Source organism: Barbus barbus (genome assembly GCF_936440315.1).
Source record: "Barbus barbus genome assembly, chromosome: 6".
Classification (NCBI taxonomy): Eukaryota; Metazoa; Chordata; class Actinopteri; order Cypriniformes; family Cyprinidae; genus Barbus; species Barbus barbus.
Window position 1 is genome coordinate 19,503,422 of NC_136734.1, and position 20,288 is coordinate 19,523,709.

The 20,288-nt window shown below is 36.3% G+C and overlaps 2 protein-coding genes across 3 annotated transcripts in view; one reads left to right on the forward strand and one right to left on the reverse strand.

The window, feature by feature from the left end:
- Positions 1 to 10,978, reverse strand: part of LOC306871499 (SET-binding protein-like) — a 58,259-nt gene extending 47,281 nt beyond the window's left edge. The window contains exons 1-3 of one of the 2 annotated variants that reach the window (XM_079419489.1): positions 10,781 to 10,968; positions 10,458 to 10,598; positions 219 to 858 (exon numbers count right to left, since the gene is read on the reverse strand). In XM_079419489.1, the coding sequence (XP_079275615.1) occupies positions 219 to 689 (471 nt within the window). In that variant the 5' untranslated portion in view covers positions 690 to 858; positions 10,458 to 10,598; positions 10,781 to 10,968. Of the gene's footprint in view, positions 1 to 218; positions 859 to 10,457 lie in introns of both variants that reach the window. The other variant, XM_079419488.1, reaches the window with a different exon arrangement.
- Positions 10,979 to 15,316: 4,338 nt separating this feature from the next.
- LOC306871166 (cyclin-dependent kinase 7-like) lies at positions 15,317 to 18,590 on the forward strand. Its single transcript, XM_079418919.1, has 12 exons — positions 15,317 to 15,452; positions 15,611 to 15,670; positions 15,815 to 15,848; positions 15,988 to 16,055; positions 16,146 to 16,214; positions 16,427 to 16,537; positions 17,002 to 17,120; positions 17,227 to 17,326; positions 17,691 to 17,777; positions 17,922 to 18,071; positions 18,164 to 18,308; positions 18,405 to 18,590. Exons 1-12 carry the CDS (start codon positions 15,387 to 15,389, stop codon positions 18,431 to 18,433), a joined length of 1,038 nt encoding a protein of 345 aa, XP_079275045.1. The 5' UTR covers positions 15,317 to 15,386; the 3' UTR covers positions 18,434 to 18,590.
- Positions 18,591 to 20,288: the final 1,698 nt, after the last annotated feature.

Here is a 20,288-nt window from a genome sequence, read left to right on the forward strand (position 1 = left end):
CAAATTCATATTGATGCACAAAATCATATTTTACATTCAAAAAAATTATATTTTGTTTAGCTGCCAATGGAATTTCACTGCTGTCAAATTCAACATGGCATCTACTCTGACTAAGGTCCATACTGTCTATACCTGTGATACCATATGACATCAACACAACAGAGTGATCACATGACAAGAAAACAAAAGCATTTCTAAACACTGGCAGTGACACTAACCCTTTTTCTGGGGGGTCCTTTATCTTCCTCCTTCCCTCCCCTGACACTCTTGGCATGCTTGGCGGTCTTCTGCTCTCCTGGCTGCTTGATGGTGATGCGGATCTCAGGAGGACAGATGTAGTTCTCTAGATTCTTAGGAGGCTTCTTGGCCCGCTTGGTCGTTTGTATCTTCAGCTTCAGGCTGCCTTCAGAGAAACTGGCCTCCTTGATGGAGAATTCCTGCTCCTCCAGCCCATCACCCTGCCCCCATCTCTCACTGTCCGCATTAGAAGTGACATCGATGTCCTTCCCCAGACCGAGGTCTTCGTCCTCTTCATGGTCCTGCTGCTCTCCAGGTAAAGGGAGGCTCTTGATTGGACTGGCGAGGAGACCCACCTCACTGAGATCTGCTCTGTTGATGGTGGTAACAGTGGAGAAGAACTCCTCGTTTCCTTTGGGCCGGGCCGTCCGAGTAAGGTCTCTTTGCTCCATTGACGATCTCAAAGCTTCGTCCAAGAATCACGAAGCAGAGGGACCCAAAAAGGGCAGAGGGTCACCAGTCCAGGTGATTGAGTTTAATCAGAGGGATGTGATGGTTTTTGGCTCTACTGCTCCCGAAATCTTATAAATCTCGTTAAGGTGGAGTTTTTCCCAGGTGAAACTGAAAGTAGAGTCAAAAAGAACAAATTATTAGTTAATTAAAACTATAACCGCATGCATACATGTCCAGACACGCCAAAGCCAATGTAAAAAAGACATAAAAAAGCTGTTTAACCACATCACAATCTCTTACATCTTTTCTAACCTGACATGACACAATAAAACCCATTTCTTTTAAGATTAATCTGAGTTTTTGTCGTCCCAATCAGCCGCAACAACCAACGAGTTACAAAAACCACTAAGCACTTGGTTTCTATTTCTGTTACATTGTGTCGGTTAGCCCCGCCCCCAGACAAATCTTATTGGTCCAGGGATGCAAACGCAGCTGCGTATTACACAATACTAAACGTCTTTTTACTTATTTTTTAATTAGAGATTTACTAATACCATGTCAGATATCGGCTGTTATTAGATATGTAGTTTTATTTATCCTCTTTAACTAAAACTTTCTTATTCTTTAACAAATCTCAAAAAGAATATTAATTTTTAATACCGTGCATTATAATGGCTAAATTCACATTAAAACCACTGATTTTAGCTTTTCCTTTGTATTTTAATGTTATTTAGACACAATAGTACAGAATTTTACTATCTGCATTTATCAGTTATTGGCCATTATATGAAAATTATTTACAGCTTACTGATTGAATTTAAATATCATTTTAAACACTTCAGTACATCAGATTAAGATTATGATGATTAAATACTTCCTCAGTAGCGTAATTCCTATTTAAGTGGACAAGGTGAATTACTGAACAAGACAAATGTGTCTTTGTTAAACCACCAATTAATCAGCATTGGGGTTTAAGCACACAATCTTCAACCCGAGACAGTTGCACCGCTGGCTCCAGGCAAACTCCCTGACACCATAATTACATTGCTGACCAGCTCATTTGCTTTAGTGGTCAGTTGAGTAAGCCTAGTCACGGTGTGAAAGTCAACAAATGAGGCCTCTGGCCCAGTGATAAACACTTTCCAGACATCAAACAGACCACAACCTGAGCGGCCACAGACCTGGAAAAGCCCAATTAGGGTTGAATATAACACCTCCGCAGCCCACAAATAGCATCAATTTGGGTATTGAATGAATTTAGCAGATTTTTTTATTCAACATATCAATTATATCACTCAAACAAACCATGGCTGACGAAATCAGTCTAAAAATAATTCTAAAAAGCGTTCTGATTGGCTCAGACATACGGATGTTATGTCATACCTATGTTAATGACTGGAGACACACACAGTAGATAAGCCTGACAAAAAATTGTAGCCAGAGTGGTGGACAGTGGCAAATTTAACACTAATCCTTGAAATAAGCAGTATCTATTTCAAAACAAACTCTCCATTCCCCAAGTGTCAGACGCATGATGTCAGTATTGATGTATATAGATGGAGAGTTTGGAGCATTGAGCTCAGGCTCTCATTTGCTGTTGACTTGTTGTCAGACAGAGCTCAGTGTCATTTACCCTTTCAACTGCCAGACAGGTGACAGATGAGAGGCTACTGAAAACAACAGCAGCTATCGCAAGACAGCCTGGATCCACGCTAGACTAAACAACTCTATCTATCCATCATATCATGACAGTCAAAATGGCATGATTCTCATTCCAGCCCATGCCGACTTAAACACAGCCATTCACAAATCCTCAATGAAACTCAGTTGTTTATATCTGACTTGTCTATACCTCTGAATAGTGTCCCAATCCATCTTGGGTGTTCTAGCTATTTGGAAAACAGACTAAAAAAACATGACGTAACACCACCGTGACCACATACACGCTGCAGCTAAAAATGGTTGTCATTCCTTATTTAAGGGCTTAATCCTGTTCTGCACAAACATGGTTCAATATGTGAAAAACATAAAAGGGTAACTGTGCCTTCATTAGTAGTTATGAGTTGAATTAACACAGTATCTTATATTTTTGACTATATTTCTTTTAACTGTGACTACATTTCACTTAATTGCAACTTTATTTCTTACAGTTGAGAATGCATATTTTGTAACGGTCACTTTTTTCACATAACAGTGGCTTTATTTTTCATAACCATGACTTTATACAGTATCTTACAATTGGGACTATATTTATTGTAATAGTGACTACATCTCACTTAATTGTAAATTTATTCCTTAAAATTGTGAAATTTATCTCTCACAATAGGCACTTCATTTAGCATAATAGTGACTTTATTTCTAATAATTATGACTCTTATTTCTAATAACAGTAACACATTAGTAATGGAACCAATGCTCACTATTAACTAGTTGCTTATTAGCATGCCTATTAATAACATACTGGCTGTTTTAGTACTAGTACTAGTCATAACATGATATTCTACAAGTAATCGTGTGAAAATTACACTTTATTAATCGAAACTCTGTAAATTTGTGTGAAAAGGAATAAAAGGCGTTGGCGTTTTACAGCCTCTAGTGTTCATTTCTTTTGGAAACGGCAATGAAATGTACTTATTGGTATGTATTTCGTGTCTCGCTAAAAAGTGCACCCAGGTACGTTTATGCCATGAGACCAGGTAGATTTATACAGTCTCTCACAACTGGCACGTAGTTGCAACTCCTCTATTATATTTTGTAATATAATCGTCTCAATATTTCACAATTTAACTGTTCTTATTTTGAACTTTATTTCACAATTACTTGTTTTATTTTTTACTCTTGGAAGCAGAAACTGGCATTCTTCATTTTGGTTATTTTGTTAGTTTGGTTATTTTGACAACCAAATTCATTCCCTAAATATTAAACTTTGCGCAATTCATCACACCCCTTTTGTGCTACCGACATTAATAATGCCTCAAATTGGGTTTGTGAGGTGTGGTGTGCAATTAATTTTCTTTACTGCAAGTGTCCAATTAGAAACCACCAAAAAAATACCTAGAACAACCTAGCAAGCTACAACCAATCAAAACAAGTCACTAGCACTACTTTAGTCAAAAATATCTACACAATATGGACTAAACTGATGACATTAATTTTTTCTGTTTACAAACAGGAGTGTTTTTCTGTATGTACACACACAAATTCACAAGTAAAGACCCAGTTTATGTAACAGAAAGCTCTGTCTGGCAGAGCGGGCACACTAACTGCACACTAATTGTGTAAGAAAACAGTCGGCTCATAAACAGGTTTATTATTATCACAAATATGCCCCGGGCAGACCGTGGGTAACTACAACACATTAAGCAGTTCTGTGTCAGCAGCACTGCCTGTGGCAGACTCAAAGGGGGGATATATTCAGACGCTCATACTCAAGGGGCTTTACATACTGATCTGCCCTCTTTTTTGAAGCATCTCAGTTAAGATGATCAGAACATCGGGGGACAATTATCTGAACAAAATCAGCTCAACTGGGTTAATGATGACATAATGCAAAAATTTCAATCAAATGCCTGTGTTTTAATAAGTTACTGAAAGTTCACAATGAAACTGTAATCAGGGCTTAACTGAAAGGATAATCAGCTAACCTGGGTTACAGATGAAAGAACTGCCAATTACCCTGTCAGGCCAGTGTTGTGATGTCACTGAATTTCATACATTTTTACAGCTTAAAACCTAAACTCCTAAAAATAGCCTTACTGTTGATCACTGGTTTTAATATGACAGTCTATATTGCCAAGAAGTGAGACGTATGTTCTTGGCTTCTTTCAAAGCCTGTGCTCTAAGGACTTTTTTTTTAACTGACACAATCTTTAGTCGGGTGTCAAGACTGTCTGCTGTGGTGAGAGGAGTCCTCTCTGTCCCAGTCCCTTTTAAGGCCATGAACAGTGAGCAGGCTTGAGGTAAACTCACAAATAGCCTAGCCAAACAACTGTGCTCACAATTTGTTGAGATCCTGTCTGGTAAACACAGAGGAAACTCTAAGTAGCTGTATTATCATCTTTTTGATAAAATACCAAAGGGATGCATTTACAATTTAAATTCCTTTGAAATAATAAACATACTTTAATTCTAAATTGTTTACAATAATTGTTCCATAAGTTTTCTACCCCCATAAGTGTGGGTCTTCAATCTTATTCAATATTAAGCATGGAATATCTTATTGTGATTTCCTTCATACATGTCATTCAAAATGTCATAAATGGATGTTTTGGTGAAAGCGTCAGACTTCTCTCTGGTGACGTATGAACTTCTCCAATCATTTAGTCTGCTTAAAGGGATAGTTCACCAAAAAAACATAGCCTACATTTTAACATGATTTACTCACCCTCTACTTGTTCCAAACGGTATGAGTTTCTTTCTTCTGTTGAACAAAAAGATGATATATTGAAGAATGCTGGTAAACAAACAGCTGCCTTTAGCAATTTACTTCCATATATTTTTTTTTCTCCATGCTATATGGAAGTCAGTGGCTACCGTCAACTGTTTGGTTACCAACATTCTTCAAAATACCTTCTTTTGAGTTCAACAGAAGAAAGAAACTCATACAGGTTTGGAACAACTTTAGGGTGTTTAAATAATGACAGAATTGTAATTTTTGACAATGCCTTTAAATCCCACACCCCTACAATCAACATCTTTCATTTTTTCTTTTTTCATAATCCATTACAATCAGATGTACATCACAATAAGGAAGAAATGTCTATCACTACTTCCTTTTTTTTGCAACTTTAATGACCAAATAAAAAGCGCAGTAAAATCATTGCAATATTTACAGTGTTGCTATATATATATATATATAATATATATATATATATATATATATATATATATATATATATATATATATATCGTAAATACTGGAAATACCTCCCAGCCTAACTGTATTGGCAAGAAACACTTGTCAGTTATATTTCCCATGGTGCTATGGGAGACTGTGAGGGACAGAGGTACAGTCCGTTCAATGTAATTTCTATCAACTGGAATATTTTTGGCAAGACATATTTTCAGTGTTTTGTCGGCTTGAACGATCCAACACCCATGTACACAGCACAGCAGCATACCATATTGAACGGACTGTAATTCTCCCTGGCTGATTTTCGTTTGTGTTAAATCAAATAAGGCGTCTACTCTGGCTAACATCAATAGGCCCCTCAGAAGTGGCACGGCTGACACATGCCCTGCAGTTCTACAAATGAAAGGAAACTTCACAATCCTGGCCACATTTGTTCAAGACATCAATTGTCATGACACGGCTGAATTACACACTATGCTGCGTAGCTCTGGGAGGCTGTGCAAAGTATATTCTACAACAGTGGTGGGACGTAAATAAACACTCACCGGTCGCATAAGGTTGCCAGGATTGAACCTGAATTAAACCAAATGTGTCTGCTGTCTAAAAACCATGCTTTCTTTTCCAGTGCCGTGACCTGATGCAGTCAGTGAGGAAATCTGGTTTCTTGAATGGCTGTGCAGTCACAACAGACAATACTAATGAGAAAAGGTGCTGAAGTGACATGAGGGGCATGCCAGAAATTATCTTTAAAATCCAATCACCTCAAAAAGAAAACAGATACAAGTAGGCCTGCAAACTAAACTGAACTGAAATCACAGCTGTCTTGAGTAATTACTAAGCCGCAAAAAAGTTAATTAAACAAATATACTGTATACTTTCACTCTTTGTTGTTGGTTACTATACAGAGCACTGTTTTTATTGGCAGGAGACTGTGGGCAAAACATGACTCAAGTGACCGCTGCCTTGAAAACGACAAAACAGTCCTACATTAATAACTGCTGACGTTCACCATTTTCACCAGTTTGCACCTTTCCAATGCAAGTCTATGTGGATCTGCGTGTGGTAGTTGTAGATGCAATTTAATGGAAATTACCCACAAAAATCTTATTTAAATTTAATTTAAAGAATGCAGTGTCATTTAATTTAGCTACATAATTAAGGTTGTAGTGGAGATTATATTAACTAAAGAGTTCACAGTACCACAGTGAAAATGTTCACTTCATGTGTAACTTTCAAATAAAGCTTTTCTTTTATCAGGCGACTGTGAGAAGGGTCTGCCTCAGTTCTGATTTGCACTGTCTGCCATTTCTAATTATGTTACTCTGAAATTTAACAATTTATTTAAAGCTGCGGCCTTTTTTTGTATTCAAAATGTACAAAATTAATATAAGCGAGTACATCATGAATCCGTTTTCCAAACCGTGTTTTTGGCTTATCCTGAATCACTATGGTACACCTATAATAAGTGTTTGTATTTGGACTATTTCAGACTGGTACTGGTGGACAGCTGCGGAGTCGCCCGGTACCTGCGTGATTCGTCAGAGACATAAACAGAGAGAAGCAGCTCCGGCTACAATGTTCTTCTGCAAGACACACGCAGTTCTGTTTATTAACCGCTAGAGCACCAAAAGTTACAGACTGCAGCTTTAAAGGGACGGTTCACCTAAAAATGAACATTTTTACTCACCCTCATGTTGTTCCAAACCTCTACAACTTCCACCAGACATGAAGTTATTATCTCATGCTTTTTGTCCCTCCGTGGAATTAAATTATATCTGTTCATCATATAAAGCAGTTATTCATTTTTAAAAGATATGGATTACTTTTACAATGTCTTTATGAACCTTTTGAGGCATCAAAGTTTTTGGTGGAATAGACTTTTAATGGAGGGATAGAAATCACTCAGATTACTTTGTGTTTTGAAAGATGAACTAAAGTCATACAGGTTTGGAATGACATTAGGGTGAGAAAATTATGACAATTTTCATTTTTAGGTGAAATAATGGCAGATAAAAATGCTTAGCACTTCATTCCATTCCATAAGAATGATATCCAATTAATTCATGATATATTTTACTGAAAATCACATGGTTCACAGAAATCACCTGATAATTCCTAAGAGATGCTGTGTAAAGCTTGCCTGCGTGTGAACAGTAATAAATGTCAATTTAGAGGCATTCAATGTTATTGGTCTCTGCAGTTTTTCACAACCTACTTCAGATGAGCGCTGCTGTTTAAGTGTGATCTTTTGCGATTTTACTTGCTTAGCAACAGCAAACTGAAGGTCAGTGTTTACCACAGTGTGGTTCAAATCACAACTGCATCAATGCACAGATAAACAGATTCAAATAACCATTTCCTTTACTATATTAATAGATAAGGTTTACAGGATTTTATCAAATTTAAGGATCAAGCATAAATCAAAGTCTGACTGATTGACACTTTGAATTAAATTACTGACAATACTGGAGAGATATCCATCAACACAATCCCTGGTGCCGGCCATCCCGAGTAACTGAAGCAGATCTGATACCATCCTTCTGCAGCAAAGTTTTCAAATGTGCAGCCAATCCCACTTGAATTCACACAAAAAAAAAAACCTGCCGCCCTGGTCTTGTTTTCTTCGATGACAAAAGCAAATGGATTTATGCCAAAATGTAGATTTTAAACTGAGGAGAGATCGGAATTTCGACCGCAGCAAAAACAAAATGGCTGTAGTCAAAAGGAAAAAAAAAATGAAAAGGCCCTCCTCCCCCTGTAGCTTGCTGCCAAAAGGTGTTCTTGTTCTGATATTTGGTTTGGAACGGCTGCCAAAAATTAGATATGTCCTTGGATATCTCCCTCTTTCCTTTGTCTCCTGTCAGGACTTGGCTGTCCTCCAGTGCAACTAGCCATAGCCAGGAACAGAGGGAGCTCCATTCACACACATAAACATCACTTTGGATTTATCCTTTCCTCAAATACTGTGGTTCTTTTGTGTAATCGTATACTCTGCATATGGATACAATAGGTTTTCTGGAATCTTTTTGTGGGCAAGCGCTCCATAAGTAGATGCGTTTGTGTTTTGATAAACGTGTTCAGTCTCCTCATCTGACCTGGGTTTTTCCATTGGCTTTCTATGAAACGATGAAGACTAACATACAGTTCCTCTTCCATTCCAAGACAACTACACAGTGATATAGTCATAATCAAAACCACAGCACTCAAAACTAGATTTTATATTGTCCCATAACTCTATGTAGCCTCCATTATTGACTGTACACCATCAATTCAGATCAAGTATTTCATAAGACCTCAGAGAAGATAATGCTTTAACTAGCGCTTCTGACCAAACTCTGATGCAACCAAAGCATTAATTTCTCTCGAATTAGCTTAAATGCCAGATTTGTGTGCATATTTCTCTTCAGAAGTTCAATATTTGTGCTAACCACAGCATAAATATTGAGAATATGTCTCTAAGCAACAATATGTGATAAATTGTGAAAGTTGTAACAAAACAGATCAAATTCAAACAGTTCACTCATTCTGCTATCATTCATGCACTCTCATGCCATTACAAACCTCTAAGACTTTCTTCTGTGGATAGATTTTCTGTGGACGATATTTTGAATAATGTTGGTAACCAAACTAGTTTGATTCCCATTGACTTCCATTGTATAGACAAAAAATTTATCCTTTTAAGGTATGATATTCAAAGCATAGCACTTGGCTTGCTTTCTAAAATGATATCGGTCTCCTAGAAGTTGTGTCTGTGTCAAAATAAAGGTTTTGAAATGGAATGGAAGTTGTGATAAGAGTTTTCTGTCCTATTGAGATATATATCCAAATAAAAGTGTCTCAAATGAGAAAATGTATTTGTTTTCAAAACCAGTGCAATATTCCTTTAAAATGTATATAAGAATTGAGAATTTTTATTTTAATGGTGGCTTTAAGTTCCCCTGGAGAACATTCTTTCAATCCAAAGAGGCTGAGAAAACCACTCAGATAACCTCGTCATAGCCCCTCCCCTTTCTGCAATTAGGCACAGATTTCAGCCAATCAAATGAAGGGCATGATACTAATCTAAGATCTGATAGGCTATTTATGGAGAATATTAATAATTACTGAAATTCTCGTTTTGAATAATATTTGATCTTGGTAAATGTCAGCAAAGATTACTCGACCATGACAGATCAGATATGAAGCCAAACACTTAGGTCAACAGTTTCATCATTGACACCCATCACAGACACAACGCTGATGTGTCTCAAAACCTAGTGAGACACCTACTTGACAGCATGTTAGGCAGCACAGACGCGGTCTAGATAGACAGCTCGCTAGGTTTTGTGACACATTCGGTCTGTAATGAGTAAGAACACATCTGACATGGAAAGCAAGCCTACACGGTGGCTTATAGTGGAAATTACTATAGGCGCTTGACAGTGCAAACACACGCCTACTCTCTCTATCAGCGGGAAACTGATGCATGGCCACGATTACAGTAAACTACACTGAATAATGCCTCTTCGTTTGAATATACCACTATATATATCAGATCATACAGCGCAGGTACTCTCAAATGCTGCTGTCCTTCACAGGGTGAGTTAGATAAACATTCACCTTTTGTAGTCTATGGAACCGTTCCTCATCAATGATTGCCATAAGTATTGATAGATATGTACATTTTGCAGCTTTAAGTCAAATTAAACACATTTTAGAGTATTCCGTTTAAATAAAGCAGACTGGCGATAGTCCACGTTGTTTTCTTGTGGTTAAAATGGAGCTCTGCAGTTTGAAAGTGCTTCACTAATCCACAACAACCCGAGCATTTACTCATTTCAGTTCAATTACAGATAAAGGAAGATAAATAAATGATATTATCGTAAAAATGGCATGTTGAAATGGTGATTAAAGGAGCGCAGAGGTAAAAACTCACCCATTTCTGAAGCTGCTGCTGAAGTCTACGAGAGTAAATCCATCCACTAGATTATGACAAGCACTTTACAATCCCTCCAACTCAAGCAAACGAGGTTTTATCGCTTTAAAATGGCGTCAGATGCAATCTCGGGTGAGATTTCTGTTCAGAAAGGAAAAAGATAAAAGAAGAGCGGTCGATCAGTGGAGTGCGTCTGCAGATTCAGATGAAATGAGGATTGAAGCAGGAATATGGTGTACAGTCACAGCGCTGCATTGCTTCCCTCTCAAATCATCATCAGACTCGGGGGAGGATCGATCCTTCCCACTGCGGAGAAAACAAACCTGCTCTCACGATCCTTAATAATACACAGTCCTGCGTTAGATGGCACACCGGAGCCGAGCGGTCGTGCAGGGCAAATATCCAGGGATATGCAGACTCTGGACGTGTTTGACCGGACTTAAGCGAGTGTGATGTGACTCTTGCTGGACTCCCGCGGTAGTTTTTGATCATGATCGGTGAGCTCTGCTCTGACTGGCCCTGCCGAGTTCTCTCTAGCGCCCTCTACCTGTACCGCGCAACATAAAACAAACATTTATTTATTTATTTATTTGTTTGTATATCAATCACACCTTTATTTATTCATTATTATTAACACATATGTTCTGAATCAATAACTCAAAATGTTTTTGTTTTATTTATTTATTTTTATTTGTAATTTTTGTTCGACTGTTTGCTTGTAGCGCAAAATATTTATTTATTTGTAGTGAAAGATGTATTCATTATTTTGTCTGTTGGCTCAAAATATGTGTACTTATTTATTTTTATATGTTTAAATATTTGTTCATTTGTTTGTTTTTTCTGTTTGCTGGCTTGTAGCTCAAAATGTGTATACTGATTTATTTTTCTTTTTGAGTGTACTGTAAAAAATGTGTATAATTGTTTATTTATTTTTATTTTTGTTTGTCTGTTTGCGTTGTAGCGCAAAATATTTATTTATCTGTATTGCAAAAATGTATTAATTATTTTGTCTCATTAATTTTTATCTGTTTACCTGTAACACAAAACATTTGTTCATTTCTTTGTTTTTATCTGTTTCCTTGTAGTGCAAAAACACCTATTTAGTCAGTTATTTATTTATTTATTTATTTATAGTTTAATTATTTGTTTGTTTGCTTGTAGTTCAAATGTATACTCATTAGTTTTCTGTAGTTTTTTGAGTGTATTTATTTATTTATTTCATACATAAAATGTTCAGATTTTTTAAAATGTACATTTTTATATTAAGATAGTATTTTATATCACTATCCTGTCACATGAACCTGCATTTGTCCTTGACATCTTCATTGTTGGTTTCATTATGTTTAAGCAAAGAATTGATTGAATTTCAATATCCATCCATTTAGCACATTACAACTTATTTGTCTTTATAATCAGTCAGCAAAATCATTATATATCATGCCACCAAATTATTATGGATAAAGCAGCTCACATACACCCTATTTTATTAAACTCTCCCACAGTGACTATCAAACTGACAGAGTGATATATTCCTTTTATTTGGCATGGTTTGGCAAAGTCAAATACCTTGTTAACTGACACAAAAAATGTAAATAGTTATTTGATTTAAAGAAAGCATAGCATAGTATTCACCTCGTTTGGCCTTTAGACAGGATGGGTGTTTATATCTGAGCTGTGTATTGATTGAGAGAGAATGTAATGACACTCTGAGACCTCGTCAATATAGAGGTCAGCATCTGTTCCCTTGACGGCCAATCAATGTCTGGACTGTGTTAGTAAATAGTTCTCATTGGGCAACCTTGAAAATCGATGACGCTGCCAATTATTGAAAGGTTCAATGATTTTTCTAGTGGGAAAAAAGTTGCCATGGATACCACATGCAAAGAGTTTAGAGGTTTGTGGGATGTGTGTGGACTACTGACTTTAATAACAAATAATGGAAATTATATTGTGACCTAGATATTTATATGCCTGTCTGAGAGGCCTGGAACATTTATAAAGAGAATATAATGTAAAGACAGCAAGTGAGAGCAAATGTTGAGTTACATTTCTCAGATCTGTGAAGAAGCCGATTGGTGAGAAGTTTTGGTGTGCTGTTTGTTTTTCACACTAATATGTGGTTTTAGTGTAAGTTCTACCACAGCACTTGAGCAGACATACACGCAGAGGCTCAAAACGAAACAGCTGTCAGTTTCAGAATTCATTGCCATGATTTTGGCTCTACATTACTCAAATATTGAAGTATAACCAGATATTTGAAAGACTTTAATCTTTATAAGATTGTGAGCAAGATACCAGCTTTTTTATCCGTTTGAGTATCATGTATTTTTAACCTTTTTACGAGTTTCATCATTCTAAGTATATTTCTTGGGCGTATACAGCTCGGGTGTAAACCAATTCACAAAATTTCATTTTCAGACTTGTTAACTATGGTTTCACTATTTGAATTGCAAAAATAACTAGTCAATATTTGAACCTTTTAAAGGTTTCATTTATAGTTTCTCAATTATCTCGCTCACCTGTTCTTCAGAATGACTGTTCAGACTGAGGATGATGATTCTCGTTCTCCTGTTTACTCAACATCATTGTAGTTTCTGCCTGCATGCTCACTAGTAAATCTAGAAGTAGTGAAATGAAAAATCATACGCTGCACAGAAAAGACGATTACTGAAACATGACACTGTGTTGACAATGGACACTTGACCTAGGTGTTCTCAGACTGGGAAAAACATTTGTTTTTGAGGCCCACAAGCGTTAAGATCTTTCTGTCAAACAAAACCGTAAAAAAAAGTTTTTAGAGCAAGATTAAAAACTACAGGAGAAGACACTTAGTGCTGTACCCTATAGCAAAACATACAAGCAAAAAATAGTGGAATAGTGAAGTTAAATAATTAAATAAGAGGAATATAAAATTGACATTGATTTAATTAAAGGAAAACTCGCTTAAAACCGAAGAAATACAACTTTGAACTTATTAAAAACTAAGCCCAATAAAATCCAAAATGTAGTTTAAGCCCAAAAGTAGTAGGCCTATACGTTTAGAAATGAAAATCCAAATGCAGTTTAAGCCCAAGATCCTCCTGAGTATTTTGTTCATTGCTGCTTTCAATAAATGTGTGTAAATTTAAATAAATGTGTGCAAAAACATATTTGATCCCAATGATTTTTTAGTTTAGTTTTGTTACAGATATTTTGCTTCATGAGCACTGACTGAATCAAACAAATGTGCTGCATCTCTCATTTCAAATGAGGCCAGTCTGATACAACTGATACCAAATGAGTCACTGATGTTTCTCAAGCAAAGTACTGACTATAATTCAAAAACATTACTACTTAACACTATAAGATTTACTTCTCACCAATCAAAAAGTCACTTATTCGCTAAATTGGATGCTGTTTTCATTATAAACCCGCCAGAAATTATTCTGTAATTTGAGGACATTGGGTTTAGCAGCAGTTAAGAAAATGTATCTGATGGGGTTAGTGCACAAAACCACAAATGTGTTTATCAAAGTCAGAGGAAGTGGGCGTCTTCATAAGAACAGAGCTTGTGCTAACCACTTCCTGTTGAGATGGGAAACTTCTGATGGCGATAGAAGGCGTACAGTAAACAAGTCAAGCAAAAAAGTATCTAAGGGGGGATTATGTTTTTGAAGAACAACGGTGTAATAATCACCACAGTCTGTGTGATCCATATGATTGTGTCAATAAAAGAATAACAATGCAGTGATATGCTGGTTGAATATTAATTTTGAGCTCAAATCTAAGTGTATCAAATGTGGCAGTGCTGAGTTTGTCTTTGTCTTAGTTTTGAAGACCGAATACTTTAATACATTTACAAAAATGGAAGAGTATATCCTCAACAGAATCACCTGTAACTTTTTCTGATTTATAAACTGCCCTTTATAAGAAAAAATACAGAGAATCAGTGGAAATGGTATAGGCCTATACATTGTGAGAAATAATAATGCAGCGAAACATGACTTCAGCTGACTCGATATTCGCCCATAATGGACATGACTTTGGTTAGATTATATTTTAAACTGGATACCAATTTATCAGTAGGCCTATTTAGTTACTAGGGCTGTTTATGAAAATGCATGTAGTGCAAAGGAAAGGACAAGCTCGAGCTTTTCTCTCTCTCTCTCTCTCTCTCTCTCTCTCTTTTGCATTGACAACAGCGCCATCTGCAGGAATCAGTTGATAGATTATGTAATTATGGCACGAAATCTATTTACATGATGAAAGCAACTGTTTAAAATGATCAATGAGTCAAGCAAGAAAATTTTATTTATAATTAAAGATTTGCTCATGAAACAATTCGTCAGTGATTTTAATACGTGAGCTCGGGACCCTTAATAATCTTCTAAGGGAGCTGCAAAATGCCTTTAGTTATTTTAAATAAACTACAATATATACATTTAATTAAAATGCTAAATCATCTGAAAATGTGCAATGTAATATTTCTTAAATATGTTACAAATTTAGCATGCGTACCTCTGAGCTTTCACAGATATGTTTCACTGCAGCTCACAACTTTGAGAAGCAAAATTGGTCAATATTTTAGTCCCCTCAGTAACTGGCACGACCCTAAAGTCCGTTTATCACCATTTTTTTAATATTAGTCACAAAACTGCATTAAAAATCGAATTTATTTGTTTATTGATGAAAAATTATCAAATTTTAAAAATCGATAAAATTATTTCTGCATTATTACATACTTTTAAAATAATATTATATTATTAAAATATGATGAACGAACCGTGCAGCATCAATTCCCACGCAATTTAATAATATGCAATCAAATCCCATGCGATTTTTTAAAGTCCGTTTCCACTTAGGGGACTTTTATTTGACCCGGAAATATAAAGTGCTCTTTAATACAGAAGGAAGTGCTACTTCACAAAGAGCAGTTTTACAGTTGATGTCATGGCATTAGATGTGAAGTCCAGAGCGAAGCGCTATGAAAAGCTGGACTTTCTTGGTGAAGGACAGGTAAACGACGTAACTTTGTTATTTCTGAGCTGTTGTTCGGTTTAAAGGAGCAACTCGTAATTTTTAGCGTGTAGCTGTAGCAACTCTTGCAGGTGCATAATAATCGTTAATTGTGTGAATGTATCGTGCCATTAATGCGTTGTACAATTATTTTGCAGTTTGCAACTGTGTACAAGGCAAGAGACAAAACCACAAACACTATTGTTGCTATCAAAAAGGTAAGAGACTTCAGTTAACACTTATTGAAAACTATCAACTACTTTTGATCAAATTCTCCTGTTTTAGTATTTTGCATTGTGTAGTAGAAAATGTTTTGATTTTGTTTTTGTCTTTTCCGAGTACCTTCATGTTCTTGTTTGCAGATAAAAGTGGGGCACAGAACAGAAGCCAAAGATGGTGAGCATTGGATCTGTCATAATCTTTGATTATAACTTTTTTTTTTTTTTTGAGTAATCTGTTTAATTTGAGTCTATATATAATATATATATTTTTTATATATATATATATATTTTTTTTTTTTTTTTCTGTTATTCAGGCATCAACAGAACAGCCCTTCGAGAGATTAAGTTGTTGCAAGAGCTCAGTCATCCAAACATTATTGGTGTAAGTCATATCTATATTCATATAAAATTTGATGCGCTGTTGTTGATTATATGCTAATACTGACATCAGTGAACCTGTTTTCTATCTCAGCTCCTGGATGCTTTTGGACACAAATCCAACATCAGTCTTGTCTTTGACTTCATGGAGACAGATCTCGAGGTGACAACAATGCACTGGGACATTTATTGTTATTCTTAGTAACTTCAACAACAAACTTATCACAGAGCAAAGCCATTAAGAACTACAGTAGATCAAACAATAAAAGACCACATCAACACAGTATAAGTATGATGTTTATCCCTCCTAATTATTTGGTCATTGCTCTTAAAACACTTTACATAAGTAAGTAGTTGCATCATGGTCTGTTTCAGGTGATTATAAAGGACACCAGTCTTGTATTGACACCAGCTAGTATAAAGGCATACATCCTAATGACGTTACAGGGTCTGGAATACATGCACAATCACTGGATCCTGCACCGGGTGAGGCTCCATGCATCTGCTCCATGTGTTTTTAATTCTGCACGCTGCTGTTCATAAGTTTGTGGTCTGTTACATATAATTTCCATAGAAATTAATAACTTTATTCAGCAAGGATGTATTAAATTGATCAAAAAATATTAAGCAGTGCAACTGTCTTCAGCATTTATAACAATATAAAATGTTTATTGAGCACCAAATCAGGTGATCATGTGACACTGAAGACTGGAGTAATGGCTGATAACATTCAGCTTTGCCATCATAGGAATAAATGACGTTTTTAAAATATTTGAAAATAGAATGTTATTTTATTAAATTTTAATAATATTTCATAATACTGCTGTTTTTACAGAATTGTTGGTCAAATAAATGCAGGCTTGGTGAACAGTACTTGACTTATTCCCAAAAAATTCCTGACGAAACCTGCTACTTCCAGTCAGTGTTATTGTTTCTTTTTTTTTTTTAAGGATCTGAAACCCAATAATTTGCTACTGGATGAAAATGGAGTCCTGAAGCTGGCTGATTTTGGCTTAGCCAAAGCGTTTGGAAGTCCGAACCGAGTGTATACACATCAAGTTGTTACAAGGTTTGTAGAAGTCTCTGATAATTCAGTAATGACCTTTTCCAGTAGTACTTGGATCTTCTTTACTATGCAATTGTTTCATTTTTCATGTTGTGTGGGTACTTCTCAGATGGTATCGTGCCCCAGAGCTGCTCTTCGGTGCCAGGATGTACGGTGTGGGTGTGGATATGTGGGCAGTTGGCTGCATTCTTGCTGAGCTTTTACTCCGAGTGAGCATCTGACTTTATCCAGTGTTTGTAAAACCATTTGGCCCCTCTGAATACATTTAGACCCTTTTCACATTTCTAGGATTCTCATAAGCGAAAGGTGTCATAGATGGGTAAACTTCTATAGTGGTGAACAGAAACTACAACAAATACAATTATTTTTTTTGTGTTCCTATTTTCTGCAATAGCAAAAGAAAAAAAAAATCATGATAGTGTTTCTATGCCTTTGTAAAAGCTGGAAAAAAAGATCATAACTTTGGTTTGATTGATTACTTTGGTCAGAAGAGAGAAAGATGATCTTTAACGATCTTTCGTTATTGATTAAACCATTAACATGTATTTTAAGAATAGTTTGTTCTTGTGCCAGGTGCCATTTTTAGCTGGAGATTCAGACTTGGACCAGCTGACAAAGATATTTGAAGCTTTGGGAACACCAACAGAAGAGACATGGCCTGTAAGTTCTACATTTATTTGTAATTGAAGGCGTTTTACTTTAGCTTCACTTGCGTATTTCTCAAAACCTTCATTTTTGAGGCTTTGAGAAATCTTTGTGTGTATATGAGGCAGAATTAGTGATTTGTGCTGGTTGTTGTTTAAGGGGATGTCCAGTCTTCCGGACTATGTGTCATTTAAGCTATTTCCTGGCACTCCGTTGGAGCACATCTTCAGCGCAGCTGGCGATGACCTCCTGGAGCTCCTGAAGGGATTATTCACCTTTGACCCCTGCACACGCACTACAGCTTCACAGGTGCCAGTAACTGGGTCGCAGTTCATTAAACTTAATACTTAACGCTAATCTACATTAGAGAGTGTTTGAATGAATGGATATTCTCATTGTAGGCTTTGAAGATGAGGTATTTCAGCAATAGACCAGGACCAACCCCAGGACCTCAGCTTCCCAGACCAAACTCCTCAACAGAAGTCCTGAAGGAGAAAGAAAATCTGTTGATTGGAATCAAGAGAAAACGTGACAGTATTGAACAGGGTGAAGAAAACTGATCCGATAGCTATCAATGTTGTTTAATGCTCAGGCATTGAAATATTGAAATCTAAATGTTTTTTTTCCTATTCTATTTCTCAGGGACCCTTAAAAAGAAATTGGTTTTCTGAGGGATTTGGATGGTGTTTTCTTCCACTGGTGCTGCTGTGGTCCTGTATGAATGGCAAATGTGCTGTTCAACAGCACATTTAACGGAGTTAACATTTATGTTAGTTCAATTTTTTTTTTTTTATGTACTTTAAGAAATTAAATTATAGAAAAATGTAGTTTTGCCTGTTGTGTCTCTTTTAATTATGCACATCACCCACATTTGTCACTAGCACATTCAGTAATATTTTTAGCATGTACAATAAATAAATGCTTTGCCATCTCTATGGCTTTTAAATGTGATATTAATAATAGTTAAAATAATGTAATATTTTCAATTGTAAACGGGTTAAGTTTTTAAGTAATCCTTATAAGGATTTGGTGTGGTTAATTTCCTGAAATCCTTTATTTCCAAGGTCTATTACAGGGGTGTCAAACTCAGTTCCTGGAGGGCCGCAGACCTGCTCCAAGTCACATGCCATGTAGTTTTCAAATAAGCCTTAATGACTTGATTAGCTGGATCAGGTGTTTAATTAGGGTTACATCTAAACTGTGCAGGGCTGTGGCCCTCCAGGGGCCTGTACCATGATGGGAGATGAACAAATTCAGAGTTACAGGATTAGTTTCGAGTTGACAAAACCAAACAATAACAATACGGCTTTGTTGGTACCATGATGCTGATCATCAACTTTCTTTGTCCGCTCAAGCAGAGCTTTGATCCTGAATTTGTGGAGCACATGAATGCGTGACATCACTGGCAAACAGCCAATCACGAGCCTTGGTTAAAAGTTTTGCTAAAGGTTAAGAAATTGAAGAATATGATGAATTGAAGTGCATTTGCAATGAAAAAAGTACTTGTTCACTAAAGAGGACAAAAAATGATCTTGCTTTATCGGTGCAGTCACAAGTGAAACTTAAGTTAATTAATAATTGGAAATATACTGCGATAGAGACGCAAACGTATGAAATACAATTTATAATAAACTAACATTGTGTGTAATGAATTAATAATAATAATATAAATCATATAAAATAACTGAATTATTATTAAAGCCAGACATTTGTTTTTAGTACCAGTGACCTTTAATTTGGAGCAAGATAAACTGAGGGACTGACTTTTTTGTGTCAGAGATGTGTTGCTCACATCTGATTGGTCCAGTTTCAGTTTGAGATCTCTAACTCAGAACATAACCTGGAGCAGGTTAGCTGTGGAGTGTAAGTTACTATGGCAATGAATGCAGCTAAAAGCCAAGCCACTGTCATGGTACCTAAAACCCAAGACTGGTGCAAACTAAACTGAAACTTCCCTGGCTAGCCAGCTAATCCGGCTTCATGGTACAGGCCCCAGGAACTGAGTTTGACATCCTGCTCTATTATTATCCTCATCATAAAGCATCTAAGCAGTTTGATGCGTTTGAAACCGCATCTGTAGTCCTGAGGGAGGCGCTGTTGTCACAGCTCTGTCTGTAGCTTCTCTCTTCCAGTAGTTTGTCAGTGAACTGGCTGCACTTCAACCAACACTTTGTGATATGTTGAGAGTATAATGCTTACAGACAACATTTCAATAAACGGAGATCAGTTAAACCTCGTTAGTATTATATAAATACTTTCTGTCTCGACGTATAGGTAGTTTATTCAATTATTCAACCTGGTCAACGCTTACAGTTGAAAACTGATGTTCTCTGCAACAACTGCATGAGCACATTCAAGCCAAACCCCCACCTATTAGCCTTATACATGTAAACAAAACAAGTACAACCATATATCTGGCATGAACTGAAACAAAGATACAAATAAAAGAATAACAAATGTATAATATAAACCTGTTCCTGTCTCCTAGTAAGATTTGGTGCGGTCAGGCTATAAAATAAGAGAGCT

Bases quoted from the DNA above. Each gene is read 5' to 3' on its own strand.
- LOC306871166 (XM_079418919.1), top strand. From the start codon at position 15,387: ATGGCATTAGATGTGAAGTCCAGAGCGAAGCGCTATGAAAAGCTGGAC. The intron at 16,056-16,145 runs GTAAGTCATATC...TTTCTATCTCAG, and splicing joins GTCATCCAAACATTATTGGT to CTCCTGGATGCTTTTGGACA. The intron at 18,309-18,404 runs GTGAAGAAAACT...TCTATTTCTCAG, and splicing joins ACGTGACAGTATTGAACAGG to GGACCCTTAAAAAGAAATTG.